Raw genomic sequence first — 19,368 nt, 5'->3', positions numbered from 1 at the left:
TCATATATCATGGGCTCTTCAAATTTCTCTATTTGCCATCTTTGCTTTCTCTTCATCAGTGCTGGAAAATTGATTTTTGCAGGTATTTTGGTTTTGTTGTTGTTTTGTGTTTGGCACAACACACTACATGAAGAAGAAATTGTGCCATGACAGGGAAAAGGAAAATATAAAACACCAACCTACCCCCAAAAAATAATACTGCGTGTCAAATGCTCACAGAGTTTTCTTACAGACTTTTGAATCCTGCCTGGTCCTGTTCTTTATATGTATAAATATTTAATGAATAAAATATTTCTGTGGAATAATGGGAATATTTGAAAATCCTTTAACCTTAGTTTAGGAAAATAAGCAAATATATGGTAAATGCAAACGGACACATTAAAGGAAATAGAGAATAAGAGCTGGATTTTCAAGGGAGCATAAGGAACTGAGTTATCCCTTTCTCACAAAAATTCCAGTCTAGGAGGCCGAGAGCTAACCAGAATTGCCCATGAACAAGAGTGGATTTCTCCTAAGAAAGAATTTTGGAGAGGGCACCTAAAACTTGTATAATTCAAAGAGTTTAAGAGAATAGCAACTTTCCCCTGCCTCCGGGTTCTCTAGTTTTGCTTTCGTTTAATATTCTGTTTGTGTCTTTCCCAGTAGCTCCACAGCACAATTTTAATACTAGGAGAGCTATCGCCAGGTTATTTATTATTTATTCCTTGTATTCATTAAGAGCTTGGTTTAGTTCTTCTGGGAATGAATTTCCCTTGTGCTTGTGCCCTTGCTTCCAGCCAGGCTTTCCAGGACAGAACCATTACCCAGTGAGATTACAACGTCAGAAGCACTTCACAATTACAATGCAGAAAACAGTCCATGTATTCTGATGCAAGGATATACGATGCCTCGCTCATCAGCTGCATTTCTGTGGTTACAACCCTAATTGCCGTATTTCCAAGAAGCTGGTTGGCTGTGAAGTTTCAACTTATCTTCAAGCTCTCTTTCTACTTCCATGATGAAAATGTAGACTACATGGACACACAACTCACTGTGTAGCAGTTCAGAAAGGCCCTTGGATCACACATCACTTGGGCTCATACCCCTTACAGAGATAAGCACGGTGGCATTGGCAGATTGCTTGGCAGTCAGAAGTAGGTGTTTTCCACACTGTGTCCTTCTAGACGCTCTTGTGCACAGTTTACATTACTGATCGTGACAAGAATTTTATTTCTGCGTAGTTCTAGAATATTTTAAAGAGCTCCACAAGCGTGCACATGGACCCAGCTTTATGATATCAGCATTAAGCAATTCCAAAGCTATCTTATTTTCAAGAATGGTGTACGTTCTATTTCCATCAAAAAGGCAAATTTAATGCATAGAAATTAAAAAAAAAAAAAAGAATTTTCCAATTGCATTGCTGTAGATAGTAGAACTGAAATGAGTTTTTAATTGACTTTAAAATGAGCAGAGTGGGGGGGGGAAATACAATTAACCCTAGGAAGCTGTTAAATAGACTTTTTTTTCCTAACTCTACAACTGACTTCTAAATTTTATGAATTTTTGTTGAAAGCAGAAAACAGCTCAGAGAGGTTAACTTGAAAAGGGTAAATTTCCCTGAATTCAAAGCAGTGTTGAAGCTTACTGAATTTTCCAGTTTTTGCTCTTTGCTTTCTCACATTTCCACTTTTCCTTTCTCTGTCTTTCCTTCAGAAAATAAATGCAGGTACATCATCATCTTCCTTTCTCTGTCTTTCCTTCAGAAAATAAATGCAGGTACACCACCATCAACAATACTTGGTCAAACAAAAAACTGTTTATAGTAGGCTTTCACAGATTTGTAAAACCATGTTTACATGTATGGTGTAGCTGTCTCATCATGTCGTGATGCTGCTGAATCTCCTACAGAAAACAAGTGGAAATTTTCAAGAAGCAACGAAAAGAAGTTCTAAATTAAAGAAAGAAGTGAGTAATTCAGGGTGCTCAGTAATTTCATTTCAGAAGTAACATTTTCAGTCATTTGTGGGAAGAGGATATAGAGAAGTATTTATATGCATATGAACTTTATATATCTTGTTAAGAGGCACCAAAACCTGAATAGAAATGTGTGTGATGATCATACGGCGTATTGCATCAGCCCTATTCATACATCCTCAGCTGAAAAATCTCTGGCCGCTGCCCTGTGAAACAAATACTGGTTTTGATAGTACTGATACTCTTCCAATGACAGTTTCTTTAGCTCGAGGGGTGTGGCAGGAGCTCAAATCTTTGTGGAGGGTCACTTTCACGCAGAACTCTAAAAATATTACATCATTTTCACCAAACTTGACAAACATTAACTAGTCTTCAAAATGCTGCCATACAGGAGGTAAATAACAATATTCTCATCTCACGTTCAGATGGAGACACACAGGTTAAACACCTTTTCTGAGGCCACACACCAAGTCAGTGGCAGAGAAGGGATGGGAACTAAGGGCTTTCACAGTGGAATACACGCTGTTCTTACAACTGATGACTGTGGGGTTTGACTACATGCTCAATCATGGCTTGTTGTTACTTTGAGGTCAAAGGCAAGAAACATCTTCATCTTTAAGAAAACAACTTCTTTTGAAAAAAAAAGATTGCCCATGCTAGTTCATAGAATAAACAGCCATTATGTGGTGTTTCCAATTACTGCTATTGAATAGATAACAGTAAAATGCAACTTAGTTTGTTACTCATGTATTAGCCTTTGCCGCCTTCTATTTCATGCTAGAGGCAAGGACATGCCACGCAGCAAAGCCAGCTGACAAAACACAAACGAGATTTCTAGCCGGTGGTGCAAAAGGAAGTTGTTGCCAGTATCTAAGGCTGTAATTCAGCTAACTTCAAGGGTCAGTGAAACACTCAGATATGAAAGTTATACTAGAAGGATGCTGCCAATTTAACTGCAGCCCAAACTCAAAAGCATAAGAAACAAACTTTCACAACACCTGTGCCTGTATTAAAATTTCTAGTGGAAGCAGATAAATACTTTCTCCTGAAGATTCTGAAACATAAATGCTGCAGTGCCATAAAACCAATTTCAAATACCCATTCTGAGAAGAAATTAATATACAGAAGATAAACTAAATTATGGTGGGCTTCTTCCCACTTTTTGCCACTGTAAGGGTCTTAGTAAAACAGATAAATATATTTTTTTATGAACTGATAGTGTTTTCTTAAAAATTCATGCTGATACATCCTGCTGTTTTGCACATTACCTTTCCAAATATACTCAGTCTCTTAGGATCAATGAACGGCTGTTTCAATAGTGACCTGCAAGAAAAAAAGGGTTTTTTACTTTGGAAAAGTAAAAAGGTGAAATTTAATTGTTGAAACTCGTAAGTAGAGGAAACTATCTGTACAGTAAGGAATAGTTATACATATGGATCACGTAAAAGAACAAATTACATCAATAAAAGTCTTATTGCATTGGGAAATATGATTTGCTTTCTAACTCCTTCTCTATATGGCCAATGGTGTTGGATTCATCTCACTTAACTTTAGGTATCTAAACTTGAGCACCTTGTATAAATTGTCCACTTACATCTGCTCTTTGGTTAGAGGAGAGAAGGGAGACACCCTCCAACATCCATTCTTCCCACCTATATTGGAAACCTCCCTCAGTCTAGGGAAAATCACCCTCCAGAAATGCCAGGATTTTATACTGACCAGAGCTGAAATGGCTGGCTTTGACCAGATGCCTATTTTTTTGACAGCTAAAAGGAAGGTGAGATGAATGCAACTTCTTGAACCTAGGTAAGTGTCCTAGTAACTGTGCTCAGTTCTCACAGCAGCATATGGCCTGTTTCTGACGGCCCTTTTGCAAGGGTCACCTTGAATTGCTCTGCTCAGTGCAGCTCGTTCTTGACCAGCATGAACACTAGGAGCCCTCTTGCCCAAGTTTGTCATGTCAGACACAGTTACCTACTCATGCAATGGTTAAACATCAACTCCTTTCAAAAGAAGAAAAGAAAAATACAAAATACCTGGCTTAAAACATTCTCTGTGAGAATCCCTAGTAAAAAGTCCACCCAGACCTTGATATTGGCCACTTTGACATGTGCACACTCAATAAAGAGTGTGGTCAAAGCCATGTGTGATTACTCCACAGATCTGCAGCTGGTGGATTTATAGCAGTCTAAGAACCATAGTGCTAATGAGAAATAACAAACATTTACCCAAATCCTGCTCTCATTTACACCATTATAACTCCATTTGCTTTGTCCGATTACTCCAGAACTCTGCGGTGGAAATGAGAGCAATATACTATCATATGGGCCTAAAATACTGTAACACAAATGCAGTTAAACATTAACACATGCACTGCAAGAAGTTTTTCTAAGGAATATAGGCAAATATGCATTAGCTCGGATGGCATATTTGGATTGCACGTGGAAGGATAGCTTTATCAAAGAGAAGCACCAACACAAAAAAGTAAACACCTCTCTGATCTTTCATTTGCTGTTTGCACTGAAAAGAGCATTGTTTCAAAATTTGTGACTATATTAAAAATAAATATTAACAGTATTCACTAAGCAAAGAAAACATCCTGAGCAGTTTCAGTTAAAAATGCTTGTTCAGCAAGGTGGAAGCAGGGTAAAAGAGAAGAAAAGTTTGCACATACGTACTCTACGGCTGCTATTTGGTCCTTCACTTCCACTGATCCTAAGCTTCGGTGGACCTCCTGTAGAATCTTAAGGCCTTGAAATCCACTCCCTCTGCCATCAAACCGAGCTACGATGACATTATCAGAGTTGACAAGCACTGAGTCCCAGTCAATGTGAAACTTATCTGAAACCAACTGGCTGCCTGGAGCTTCATCACTGCAAATACCAACACACCAGACACAAACGAAGACTATTGACAATGTGATGCACTTTGCCGTTCTCTGATATTTTATTTAACCTATATGGCAGAGTTCAGTCGGTTATGCAATCCTATTGAACTATTGTCACTTCCATTGATACCATCTCATTAGCTAGTGCTGGTCTCCCTGCAGTAGCCATAAGCAAAATAATTTATTTAACTTTATAACCACTATATTGCAGCGTTGGAAATACCTGAATTTACTTGATAGATAGAAAGAAACAGAAAAGTAAAGCATGTAGTGCTGTTTGTAGGTTAATAAAGCGAATAAAAAAATAACACAATCACTTCTGGTTAGCTCAGTTTTGAGAAGACTCATGTAGATTTTGTTAAGTCACATACAACAGACAAAAAGGAAAATTAATTCAGTACCCTAATTATGATTTTGTAGGATATATAACTATTAAGACTATCTTAGAAAACAAAAATAATTGCATTACTGTATCCTTAAATGGATTTTTTTTTTGAAATAGGGTAAAAAAGAAGGCTAAAGTACACACTGGAGAAAATTATATTTTCACCATCCAAATTCATAGCAAGAAACAGATACAGGCAGGAGTGTTAAGTTTATTTTATGACTGAAGAAAAGGTGGCTTATAGCAGAAAAGGTGGAATAGAACAGGAGAAAACAATTTCTAGAGGAACAATAAGCATTTTCTATTGAAGCTAAATATATTATTTTTCCTTCCAAAGAAAATAAAACATCAGTTTTAAAAGGGAAGCATGTCATTATTTTTCCCCCAAGATAAACACCGAATAAGAAAGAAGGCTACTACGAAGTTGTACAAAATGCAAAATACGTCTACGCAGGCTGCATATGCCAAGTTGAATGCAAATTGAAATGTAAAAGTGCCTGTGCTGGCTGTATGGAAATGAGATTGGACAGTATCTGTGGGAATATCCTGTCTAAGGTGAAAGAAAGATAAAGACAGAAATTATTATTTTGCCAAAGAGACTTTATAAACCTGAGGGGATGAAAGAGAGATAAAAAATCTGCCATAACAACTATTGTCTTAGATGTATAATAGTGTGCTAATTTAATATCTGGGTTTGGGTGAGGGTAACACAGACCATCGTCAAGATAATCACTCTATCAACTACCAAGCATACGATGAATACATATGTTTCAAACTCAGTTAGACCTGCCTATGTGGTTGCTATATCATGCACTGAAATCAGGATTTCTTGGTTATAGACTCTGTCACAATATGCTATGCTTGATTCACCATTATCTTGCACATCGAATTTATACTTGGCTTTATAAAAAGAAAGGAAGGACATTTGTTTGCTTGCTTAACTAGTTTGGTTGTGATTATGCTAACTGTGAACAATGCAGCGCAATGAGTCTGGAAATACTGAGTGTCAAATGAGCTCTGCAGAAAATACACCACTCAGAAGTATGTTATCATTATTATTTATCATAAGAGCAGGAACAGAACAATTCTTTCAATTTCTGCTTATTGTACAAAATGATTTTTTCAGAAACAGTCTACATTGACATAGATGTTTTCACAGAGTTTTTACCACTACTTCCAACAGTAGCAGCCTGAGACTCCCTACAATTATTTTTTTTAATGCTCCACAATAAGATAATATGTCAGAACTATCCTTGTTTGAATAGGTATCTTATAGTTTCATGCATCGCACACAAGTGAAAATATGTTCTTACGTTTATCCTTACATAAGAACAAAACCAATACAGTGTTCACACTTGTTTTATACATGTTATATATTTAGGTAATATATGCATATACGTGTGTGTATATCTGTTATATATCTAGACACTTGGGAATAGGGGAAGAACATTATATTTGTATTATTTACATTATATTTGTAAGGCTTTCTCTATACTAGAAAGTGTTTAAAACCAAAAAGAGTTCTAAATGAAAGATTATACCCTCAGCTAATTTGTTCTATAAAAAAAGGAACAACAGACAGAACCTCAGTTCTCAGTAGGTGAGAACTTGACAGTGATGTTTTCCCAAGCTCCTTCTCTGGAGGGCATAGCTGGGCTACTTTTAGGCTTACACTTTAAACACCATACATCTTCCACTCCTGCACGATGGGTTGTTTGACGTATTGCTTTTGGAAGCAATTTTCCAGTGGCTACTTCATTTCAAGAATGTCCATATAAGTAATCTGTGACAGGCATTTAAAGCCATTTCCACTGAGGCACATGTCAAAATTCCCATTAGCATCAAAAGGACTTTTTACTCTTCAGCTGCTACTATAAAATGATACTGATTATTTGAGGTGTGCTTCTGTTCTCCAGAGAGACAGCATATATTCTAAGCACCGTTTAGGCCCCACTTTCAACCTTTTAAGGGGCTTCTGCAAGGTATTAATCCTTTATGCAAGTCTGAACATCACTCTGAGGGCTCTGTAACTAAGCAAGTTTGTTACTACAGTGCAATAATTCGTGAAGTTTGTCCTGAGATTCACAGCTGTCTCAAAGGTCAGACTTTTATGCTTACTACTGCTTACTTCTTATTATAGTTAATTACTGCTCAGTGGTATTCCCTTCATGGAACTAATTCTTGACCCACTAGTAAGCCTAGAAGAAAGTTTGTGCCATTTATGTCTAGGTGTAATACAAATGCAGAAATCTTCTTCCCACCTGACCGTGGACGACCACAAGGGAACCATGGACTGGGCAAAGCCCTATGGCAAAATTGAAGCCAGCACTAAATGGGCTATGTGAAGCTACAGGCTTCTCAACATCCCTCAAACGTTCCTTAAGGAGCATCACATCCAGAGTCAAACAACAAAAGCAGAATGATTCAGCTGAAGAATATGCCTAATTCTTTCTGATTATTTTCTTTTCCTGTTAAGTGCCAGCACTTGCACTTTCCCTCTTTTATTTCCGCTCCTGTCTTTCAAGGTTCACAGGTGGTGTGTGTCTTCAAAGGCGACTACACTCAGATTATGAGTCCACTGCGGCAGTGCAACTGCTGACGACTCAGGCATACTGCTGAAGTTCACCATTGAGGTACCATTTAAACAGACAGAAGTCATCAATAATACACCAATATCATTGACCTCAGTGGGTAATCTGTACGCTTCTTGCAAGCCAGTCACGTTTATCTCAGACTGTCTGGAAAAAGGGGCAGCTCATCATAAGTTCATATATTGCTGGGAAAAGAAGAATCTGTTCTTTTAGATTCTATAACCAAAAGCTTAAAGTCTCTGTTCACAACCTGAGTTACAGTCTATAGGGAATAATACAGCATTACCAGAGAGGCAGTTGCTGCCCTACTCTGAGCAATACTCCTCAGCCACTCTGCCATCATGACTGCAGCAAAATTTGTTCCTGGTTTTGCATGATTTAATAACTTAAGTGGTGAGATTTTAAATAGGAATTTTACATATAAGGCTGACACAGGAAGGGAGGAAACAATTTTAAAAGATAGGTAGCAAATAACTGCTGTCATTGCTGCTTAATTTCCAGTACATCTCTCTTTTCTTTCTGCAGAACAGTGGATTTGTTGCAGCATATGGAAAACATGTGTGAGAAAGAAGAGCAACGAAGCTGGTGAGGGGGCTGGAGAACAAGTCTTATGAGGAGCACCTGAGAGAGCTGGGGTTGTTTAGCCTGGAGAAGAGGAGGCTGAGGGGAGACCTTATTGCTCTCTACAACTACCTGAAAGGAGGTTGTGGAGAGGAGCGAGCTGGGCCCTTCTCCCAAGTGACAGGGGACAGGACAAGGGGGAATGGCTTCAAGCTCCACCAGGGAAGGTCCAGGCTGGATATCAGAAAAAAATTCTTCACGGAAAGAGTCATCGGGCACTGTCAGAGGCTGCCCAGGGAGGGTGTTGAGTTACCTTCCCTGGAGGTGTTTAAGGAACAGGTTGATGAAGTGCTTGGGGACATGGTTTAAGGGAGTGTTAGGAATGGTTGGACTCGATGATCCAGTGGGTCCTTTCCAACCTGGTGATTCTATGATTCTATGATAGACCACAACACAGAGGGTAAAATCTAGGCAAAGAAATATCACTGATAAAAGGCATCTTTGGCTTGTGGTAAAATTGAGTGGGGAAAGAACACTATTTCTCAGATTTCAAGAATATCTCTTTTAAAAGCATCAGTTTTCAAGTACACCCATTATTACTGGTCAAAAAACCAGAACCTAAACAGCCTCAAATATCGAGGACAGAAAATTCCAAATGTTTTCTTTCTGTTCATATAGCCTGTTTAGGCATAGAAGACTGCAACCGAAAACTGATAATATGTTTACAACTCGTCCCTGCAGATAAGGCCAAACACACCCCCAGAAGTGATTCCGTTACCACGATAGAATCAAGCGATAGATGGAACTGAAGTGGACAGCACAGTTCAACAAAGAAAATTGTTCTTAAAATATCTTTCTGAAACCCTTGGGACTGAAGACTTTAAAAATGCAATTTTGAGAAGAAGATATGTAACGCCATCTTGCATCATAAGAAAAGGAGCTGAAGTTTTGAATCTCTTCTTGTTTTTTTTCTAAGGAAGATTAAATTAGCATTTTACACAGCAAGATGTGTACTGCTGTGGGGGAATGGAGGTAGGGGATGCTGAAAGAGGAGGAATCTTAGCTTAACTTTTTCCCGTGACTTTTTTGAGGATAAGATTGAAAAGAAAGGGAGGGAACAAGTCCACCAATGCCCATAGAATCAGGACCACAATTGTAAATGAAAAGGTTGGAGTAAATCTCCACTCTACCCCTCTTTCTGCCTAAGCTAAATGAATTTTCCCTCTGGGTCTTGAAAAATATTAAGTTCAAAGAAGAGAGAAGAAAATCTAGAAGAGCAAAAAGACAAGACTCTCCATCAAATATTTGTATGTAACAGAAACACAATGGAGCAGTGAAACACGCTTTGCAGAGGCAGGATGAATACTGGCATTACATGGATGGCTCACAAAGCAATTAGCGCATCATTCACATGACTTGGTCATGTCCAAAAAAGTAAATTTTGCAGCTTTTTTACAGAGGAAGAACTGGCCAAGCAATAAAGCCTTCAGGGATGTCCTCCTTGCAAGCATACTGCACAGCAGTGAAATCCATCACATATTTTTACAATTCACCATGTAGCCAAGCACTGTTCCTTCACTTACAACAGCTGCCAGTAAGAACAAGTAATATCCTTTGCAGCAATGAAAGGCACACTAGCCAGCTATTAATAGGCAAAGTGTTACCACACCTCAGACATATCCCAATACTTGCATTATGCTTCTCTAGATTTTTTCCTAGTCTTTTAGTGATTTATTCCCAAAGCTGTTTAAAAAAAAATCTTCATTTCCAATCCTTTTGTCTTATCTTGCTATCAGTCCCAGAAGTGTATTAACTGGAGGCATAAACTGGTTTGAATGTCTGCACAAGCCCTAAATCCTTCATAATTTCTTTAACAGGTGAAGTGATTACTTTTTATCACCAAAACATAAGAAAACAAAAAAACAAAGAGAAACCTCTTGGGGATACTTTGAAGTTACTTTGGAGAATATCTGTCGTTCCCGCCCTCAAAGACGAGAACAATCTCTCCACTGATTCAGTTTTACAATACCCACTTACATATTGGACAACTTTAAATGGCGTTAAATAATAAATGCTGACAGTTATGATACATTACCTACAGATTTTGAAGGAATGAATTTAATTATATTTAAGAAAAAATAAAGAATGATTATCACTTCTCATCTTATTATCCAGATTAAATGCCAGAGTCTTTACTTAATCATTTCCTGTGTGTTACCAGGGAGTGTATCTCCAACTTTTTTAATGAGTAAGGTGAACCATAATGAGAAAATCAAGGCTCTGAAATTTAAACTTTGATCTTAATTATATAGAAAAGAGATGATAATCACTCTTTCAGGCAATTACTGTACACCTTTAATCTATAGCTACACTGTAAGTATTACATCAGAAGCAAACTGAGTGTGAAATGTATTAGTGGTTTAGGAGAACAAATGGAAGAAAGGAGAGTGTTATACTCTATTTAGCATTTTATGGCCTATGCATCACAATTCTGGAAAGAAAAATAGTGCTAGCAGACATAACTGGTTTCTACACGAGGCTGATCTCTTAGACAGTCTGGCCATACAGATGACATACATTTTAACATAGCAATACAATGATTTTCCATTTGAGTGTCGCAATATGCTTTGCAACTGATAATGAATGAATCTTCACAAAATCCTTAAGATGAAGGGTACAGGATTATTCGGGGCCTGGTCCTTAAGTTGAGCTTGTGTCTACATGGAGCTGTACTGAGTTTACACCAGGACCAGAATCCACTAATACAGGCTTCCTACCAGCATTCAGCCTTAATGCTCAGACACCCAGGTGCGTTGTGCTGGAAGTTCAAATTTACCTGTAGGCATCCTTGTATGAATACAGAAGCTTTATTATAGTCATGCACCTTTGAAATGGCTACCAGCTTTCAGAATATGGAAAAAAAACCAAAACCAAGTAATAACAAATTTTCTCCTCTTTATCTATTTCCCTGTTTTGGTAACTGTAGCCCTATTGATCCAGAGAGCATACAAACACCATACAGAAGTAGCTCCTGCTGCTGAAAATTTACAGTAAAATTATGAACCTCAGTGATCAAACCCCACTTTATTCTGAGCCAGTGAAACCAGCAACTAGCACAAAAATTCTGCAGACAGAGATGATACCACACAGGCAATTCAGATCCTGGCAAAATGTAAGACACAAGGAAGATGAATCTTCAATAGAACCTTGGAGTGACTCTGAAGTGACCACTGCAGCCAAACATCCAGTCAGAGCTGTTAGATCTTATAAGCCACGTTTACCCTCCAGCTTAGGGGACAAAGCCTATATGCACTTTATATGCAATTAAATTGCACTGCAGAGACATATTAGACACACGTCATACTTAAACTCATATTCTCGTTTCCTCACCTCCCTTCCTGCCTTTTCTTTTTCTTAAGTCCTTGACAATTTGCAGTATTACTGAGATGGAAAGCAAAAGTAATAATACTGCTAATACTTCACTTTTTCAGATATATATCTTCTCTGTATATATCTAAGTGCATGCTGCCTGCATCAACATGTTATACAGAATCTCCTTTCCAAAAAAACAGATATACAACTAAACCAAACTTCCTACCAAGGACATCAGCAAGCACTGTTTTTCAAACTTTCGGCAGCTGGAATATAATGACAATTGTATTATGGCTGAGAATGTAAGAAACAAAGTAGATGCAGCTGAACAATATGAAAGGCAGCGCTTGTTATCAGCCACTACTACAATTCCTGTCTAACATTTCCAGCAGTAGGAACATGGTGTTTCTCAGTCAGTCCAAACAGTACCACTCTGGGACTAAGGAAAGTCAAATATATGGGAAATAATACCATATACACAACTAATCAGCATTTGCTGTAAAAGCTTCATGTTCTTCTTGGAACTGAACACTTTTTTTTTTTTGGAAAGTAGTACTTCTGATAGTGAAATAAACCTTAAGACACCAATTTGGAGTTGTGCGGGCCAACAAATTACCCTCTGCATGCACACAGATTTCCGATCGTTCTTTCTCAAGAGCTAGGCAGAATTTATTAGCCTCAAATAATCATCCCACAAGGGAGCCTCCCATAACTTAAGTGACAGTTTCCAGTTTTATATCTCATTTGGGGACATCTTTAACTCAAAAGAAGGATTGCAGGCAGCCTTAGTTTAAAGTCTGCAAAAAGCTGCTGAAGAAATATAACTTCTTTGTCTTGTAGGGAAAATGGGGACACAATGCATGCAATACACATGAGCCACAATAGATTCAAATATTTAGCTTCATACTTTCAGTAGTATACAGTGTTTTCTAAAAATAACTCCAGTTAAAGCTAACATTGCGAATTCAGTATTGCAAAGGTAAGGATTTAACTAAAAAGAAGTAAAGTCTCCATATTATAAATTTATATACCGCAATCTGTATTAATGAGTGGATGAATTTCCATTTTATCTCACACGCACATCATCAGAAAAAAAAGCCTAACTAAAAACTATATCCATACTATTTGACTTATCCAAATTGCTCACTGGGTACTAACAGCTTTGTTAAGTTTAGATTCTGACCTTGCCCCAATAAGGTTCTCAGTTTTTTTCAACTCTTGACAGCTAAAAACATTGCACAATAGTATTTCCTTAGCTGTTTTTTCCCCCTCCTGTCATTTTTGCCCATGGCCATCCCAAAATTTCTGATCTTTCCCTCCTGTCTTGTCTAAGTTCTGCATGAATACATAACCTCATATTCTACGGTTACTGTATATATAGCAGATTGCATAGTTACTAGGATACTAAAAAGGAAAGCGTTACTGCTGACACCTTAGTGTTTCCTTACTCTCAGAGAAAATGAATAAACATAAGCCTTTGCAGCTCCCTGTAATGGTCCTGGTGTCAATTCACAGAGTTGGTTTGCCTTTGGCACACTTAAAAGAGCTGCTTAAATATACTAGTGCCTCAAGATCATGTCAGCAAAAATACAGCAAAGAGAAAATTATCCATGTGTCCCATTTCTCCACAAGAAAAGAAAAACGTGTTCATGAGCCATTTAAAGCAGAGAGCCTCCAAAGCTGCAGATAAATACAACTAAAACCCCTGAGTTTTAAACACAAACTGGACTTAAAAATAAGCAGTTTAACACCTCCCTGTTCTACTATCTAAGATCTCATCAGAGCGGTGGAATTTGGGATCACTGAGCAGCTCAGGGTTGTAAAGTTGACCTGACATGCAACAATTAGGACCTCTGCTGTCACTAAGGGGAGTTCTGCTCCGGGTGATACGGCTCCGCTAATGGACTTTCATGAATTTATCAGTGCACTGCAACATCCGTGTTAGTGAAATTCACATCAGTTCCTTCCAAAAGGGGGTGGAAGAAGACCTGAAGATACAGGAAACCTCTCTACACCCACAGCAGACCCATGCTGAGATCAGGTGGAGAGCAACAAATGATGCCCTCAGCCACTTATTGTTTTCCCAGGCAGGACGCAGCTATGCTCATGACCACTGCCTTCCTCTGCTATGCATTCTGCAGACATGCAGCTTAAAAGCTCACTGTTTCCAAAAGAAATACACATACTATTTCTTTCTAAAAGAACAGTGCAGGTTGCCAGGGAGCAATTCTTTCTCCCATAGAGGATTTCCACAAACACCAACAAACTTTGGATCACGCCTATAATGCCTTCAGCCATTGATGCTCAAAAATATTTTTTTCTTCTTTCCAGTGCTCCTAAAAGCATTTTTGCTTTATGCATCTTAACTGAGCCCCTGTTAGAAGCTCTACCCACTTTTATCAGAGATAAAAAGGGGGAAAAAAAACCCACAACGCTCTGAATGAGATCCTGTGTGGGTAGGGATCAGTATGGGTCCAGGAGACTACAAAATTACTCTGCTACGCTATCAGAAGGGCCGGTGCCTCATGTAAACGAAAGTACAACACAGTAGAGTAAGGTTTGACAAGCTAAAAAAAAAACCCCAGTAATCTCTACCAGACAGCACCTGTAACAAAACCTTCCCAAGAACAAGCCTTTTATCAACTCAAATACATGAGGTAATTTTCCAATAAAACACAACCCTCCCCATTTTCTAATTACAGAGTTAAATCTTTTCTGTGAAGTACTTTTTTTGTTATTTTGAGTGATTCTACACAGCTACTTACATTAGTAATAGAAGGGCATACTGGTTTCGATCCGTGAAATCTTTTGGCAGTGATAACTGTAAAGGGAGTTCTTTTAAGAAAAGAGAAAAACATTAAAGGCTGGTAGTTACACAGATAAAGAACAGTAAAATTCTAAGAAAGTTTTTGGTTTGGTAAAATAACATTTTGCCAAATTTACCGTAATCCTCAATGTGAAGCATTTTAATTTCAGTCTTGGAATTCTTTTTCTTAAAAACAGCTTCTTTCAAAGCAGCATTATTTTCCAAAATGTAAAACTCTGTAGAAAACAGGAAGAAAAAGCAAGTTGAAAGATACAAAGAATCATATCAGAAATAAATCAAAATTAAAAAAAAAAGAGACAGAGACAAATGTGTGATGATAAATCTTGAAAATGAATTTCCTCTGTAAATACATTTTGTAAAATGCAACTGCTTCACAATTCAGGAACTGAGCAATCACCTTAATTCAAAACATACACATTTATTCCATTTCCTGGCTTCGGTAGGCTTTGTTTTCATTAAGCACCGAAAGTGAAATTGCCGATGAACAACATGACTACAGGCATCCCTGACAAATACTACCAGCAGCTGTTACAGCACAACAGTAGTGTGCTGGGCAATATCCTAAGACTCAAGCAGGCATTCTTTTCATGGTACATATTCCAAGCCAATACTTAGTCAATACAGTTCTACTGGATCACAGTATGTCTTTCTCTGTCTTCCGCACTTCAACCAAGAGCAAGACTTCAGTTTGGTTTAAAGCCACAGACAGATCTGAAGTAATCCTTTTAGACATGAAAAAATGATTAATTAGATCATTTTTTTTTCTTTTCTACTGAAATTACTGATCTTGGTTCCCAAATGTAGATTTAATTTTTTTTTACTAAACAATGAACCCTCCACTTAGGGCCAAAACGGATAATCTAAGGAGAATGTTTGTTCTGGGCAGTCAGCCAAAATAGTATAATTATAGTCCGATGATGGAATAATTGAAGTAATCCTTAATCATTCTTTTATACATTGAAGAGGATAATCTATTCTTCCACTGAAACATTATTGGTAAATTATCTCTCTTATTATTTGGTTTCTTCCTGCTACAACGATGTCTATCTATCCTGACTCACTTTGTTTTCCACTAAGATGCTATATGAAAATCTCTTTTACAATAGTTCGCTACCAACAGTATTTTAGATGTGAGTAAGTTGACCTTCACAGAATTGAGTAGCTCTACAAAAGTTGATGAAGCAGTTACTTCTTTGTGTGCTGTGGCACTGAGCTTTGCAAATACTAACAGTGACATTAAAAAAAAGCCAAAACAAAAACCAGAAACAGAAGACAAAGTGCAGACATTAATTAATACTTCATAGAATGATCCTATTGATCAGTATATTGCTTCAACATGTAAGATTAGGTCCACTCTTATGGCTGAATAATGGCTGGCCCATGACAAAGAGCTGCAGACAAGTATACATTTCAGGAATTTTGGGTTCTGGGAAGAATCCTGGGGGTAATCTAATGAATGAAATGAAAATACATAAGGATTGGTTTAGTGGTTTTAAATGAAAGATGTCCCCTTTTCCTCTAATCCACATCTTCATGCTACTTGGAGCCACAGTGGAGTTAAAGGTAGCAGAGTCGCTACCTCCACTGCACCAGGGAAATACTTAAGTGAGGAAAATTCTGCTCCTGAAGGACAATCTTCCATCACAAAACACCTCAATCAGCCAGGAAACAGCAACAGATTTGGAGTCAATGCACAGAAAGAAATGAGTAAAACTTGAAAATTAACATGTATTGAGTACCCTCGAGAAAGTCTTTATTCTTGGATTTGCCATCATTGAAAATGTCAGCAGAGTTGCTCTGATTTGAGAAATATAAGAGCAGGACTAAGTTCATTGTATGTAGGTCAGATTTTATGATTAATTGTCCAAGGACTGTACTTTACTTCACGATAATTGGACCGTAAGTTTAAAACCATCTCCAAAGATACAGATGGTGTATCATAATGGCAGCATAATTTACATAGAAAGTCAAATGGATGAAGACCAACCTGCCATATAATTAACTCAAATGTAAAGGGAAGATGAATGGTATGCACTTAGCATAAAACATACACGAAAAGCCTGGAAAAGTTTTTATTTGCTTATCATCTGCAGATGTGGATGTCGCTAGAAGGTAATTAATAGGTCTTTATATGAGTAAGCCATCTATTAGTTTTCATTCACTTGTAACCGCCTTTCCCCTTCCCCAGACCCCCCCAAAACAATCAAGGACAATAACAAACTATACCTATCCCATAAGGAATACTCACTTTCAGTGTTACTTGTACTGTGCACGCTAACAACCGGAATGCCTGGCCCTGTTTTGAGGAAAGAAGAAAAACAGAGGAATTGTAGGGTAGTTAGTACTACAGTCAACAGTAAAGATTCAGCACACCAGTGACCACATAAGGCCAGATCCTGGAAGCTCCATACATGCGCTTCCCTTCAAACACAGCAATAACTTTGCTGGTGTCTTTTGGGAAGGACACAGGTCAGTCTTTGGTACTAACAAAGCATAAAACAGAAACTGCCTTCTGCCTGTTCAGCAAGCAGCCTAGACCCCTCCACCTTTTTCTTTTTTTTTAATCTCCGTGTTTTAGCCAGATTTGAAGAATAAAAAACTTACAGAGGTGTTCAACAGCACTGTCTAAAATACAGCACTTTGACACTCAGAAACAGCAACTTTAGGTTGGCTGGGAAGTTAATTAATGATAATATTCACACATGTTTTCTCTGGAAAAGCTAAAGAGGGGCTGAAAAACTATCACATATTTCACTTACCTAACTGGTTAAGCTCTTTTGCTACCTCAGCTCCAGAAGCCCAAGAGCATCATGGTTAAATCTAGGTGTTATGTAATCTAATCTAATCTTACATCACGGTAACATCAGATACTATATTTTTACTGTGTCATTGAAAAACTAAAAGTATCACGAATAATTTTCCATGTTATTAAGTGCTGTGCAAATGCACAAGATGGCATGTGAAACTAGGGTGACCAAATATTCAGCATACTGAGAAGTACAGCTGAGCGCGCAAGCTTGCAAAAGAAAATGTTGTATTCTCATCCCTAACACAGAATTTGTGCACAGGAAACTTAGTTCTATATTGTTGAGACAGGAGCTTGGATTACATGCAGGCAGTCGGTGTTGGGCTAGGAAGGATGATGCAGAAAAGCTTAAGTCCCTGAGGAACCCATGCATGGACCCTCCAAAATTAGGAGTTCAGACTCCTCTTTTTTTGGAGAAAGAAAAATAAAAATCCCTCTGAAAGCAGTTCAGAGACAGAACTTAATTTATGTGTTCAGAGTGATCCTGAGGAGGTTGTCTCTCTCAATTAATTATGGCATGAGTCTAGGGAAACCTAAATACCTGAAATAAATAGCATGATGCCATTCACAGCCTCTGACAGCCTCCATGGAAGATTTTTATCTATTTCATTCTCTGCCTCAAGGGAGACTACTGACAAAAATCTTAGAGGTAGGCTGCTGACAAATCAAAGCTTTCTGCCTTAGCTATTCAAAAGATAATTTCTTCAGCTGTCTCTTTCTCTTTGTTTTGTTTTGTTTTGTTTTCCCAGCTCTTTTTACTCTTTCTGAATTTGTCATTTTGCTTTGAATTCCGATTTAAGAAAGACAGGTTTTGAAGGTGAAAGCATCAGCACTTTCCAGGCCAGACCTATTTGGGGTACTAAAAAATGGAAGGATCATTTTGAAGAAGGAAGACTACAGTAGATTAAAAAGCTGAGCAGAAGAAAGATAGACATGTTACAGGCATTGTGTTACAGCTCATCAGAACTAAGCACAGCACCTGGATCTCCCATTGACCTCCTATAACTAACACTAAATCCGCAACTTACTTCCTGCTGTATGAAGTGAGAAAAACAATCACTCCCTTTCTGAAACATCTAATTTGAGTGAAGAGATTAACAGTTGTTAGTGTTCATGAAATGCTAATGCAAAAATCCACAAGCAGTAAAGGATAAGCTTGCGAAAACTGAGAAGCTGTAGAGCTGTTCCTCCACTTACTAGGCTAGAGACAGCTCCTCATTGCGGAGAGTCTCGAGGGATGGATACAGCTAGTGTACTGTGACAGATCTCCTGGCTGACGGTAACTAAGAAGGAAAAACTACCCTAATAAAGGTGCTTATGGGTAAACCGGAGGTGGAAGTATTGAACCTTGTATAGATCAAACCAGTCCAGAGTCCTCCAAGGATTTTTCTGGGCAAAATAGCTGTGGTGTCATCTGTATACTTGAAGCAGTTTACCTTGTACTCTTACAAGCAACTCCCTGCAGAAGAGTTTTAATACCTGTTCTATGGTGATGCTGCCATCAGCTTTGGTGCTGTCAAATACCTGCCCATCACAGGTATTTTTCAGAGCTGTGGCAACACACGGGGGCCACACTGCTGCCATAATTGTCAAGCTCTAATGAAACACACACGAGCACCTCTGAATAACTCCAGGCTGACAACTATACATTAATATTAGAGCTAGGAAAACTTAATGATGGTGTTTTATCATCCCCGCCCAACACCTGCAGCTTAGGGCAGTCTACTGGTTGCAACTCATTGGAGTCACAGGCTAGTCCTGGGAGGATGATCTACAGTCTCAAAAAGAGAGCTGTCATCTCCAAAGTTACTGCAAGTCATAAGGTTGTGTTCAGTTTCATCTGCTCTCCTACTGGCATCCACATTTTAATATCAAAGGAACACGTTAAAAATTGCAGGCTGAATATACTTCGCTAAAATTATAATAAGATGCTATGTGTTTGGACCCTAGCACATTGCTGATTCAGGGCAAAAAACTTCCCAATTT

The 19,368-nt window shown here is 38.2% G+C and overlaps 1 protein-coding gene across 5 annotated transcripts in view; it reads right to left on the bottom strand.

Annotated features, from left to right (window-relative positions):
- DPP10 (dipeptidyl peptidase like 10) overlaps positions 1-19,368 on the bottom strand; it is a 521,204-nt gene that overhangs the window by 10,836 nt on the left and 491,000 nt on the right. For 4 of the 5 annotated variants that reach the window (XM_054070220.1, XM_054070222.1, XM_054070221.1 and 1 more), the window contains exons 17-21: positions 16,825-16,872; positions 14,693-14,791; positions 14,515-14,584; positions 4,632-4,826; positions 3,222-3,276 (exon numbers count right to left, since the gene is read on the bottom strand). In XM_054070220.1, the coding sequence (XP_053926195.1) occupies positions 3,222-3,276; positions 4,632-4,826; positions 14,515-14,584; positions 14,693-14,791; positions 16,825-16,872 (467 nt within the window). The remainder of the gene's footprint in view (positions 1-3,221; positions 3,277-4,631; positions 4,827-14,514; positions 14,585-14,692; positions 14,792-16,824; positions 16,873-19,368) is intronic. The other variant, XM_054070223.1, reaches the window with a different exon arrangement.

Source organism: Cuculus canorus, chromosome 6, assembly GCF_017976375.1.
Source record: "Cuculus canorus isolate bCucCan1 chromosome 6, bCucCan1.pri, whole genome shotgun sequence".
Lineage (NCBI taxonomy): Eukaryota > Metazoa > Chordata > Aves > Cuculiformes > Cuculidae > Cuculus > Cuculus canorus.
This window is presented reverse-complemented; position numbering and strand designations above follow the sequence as displayed.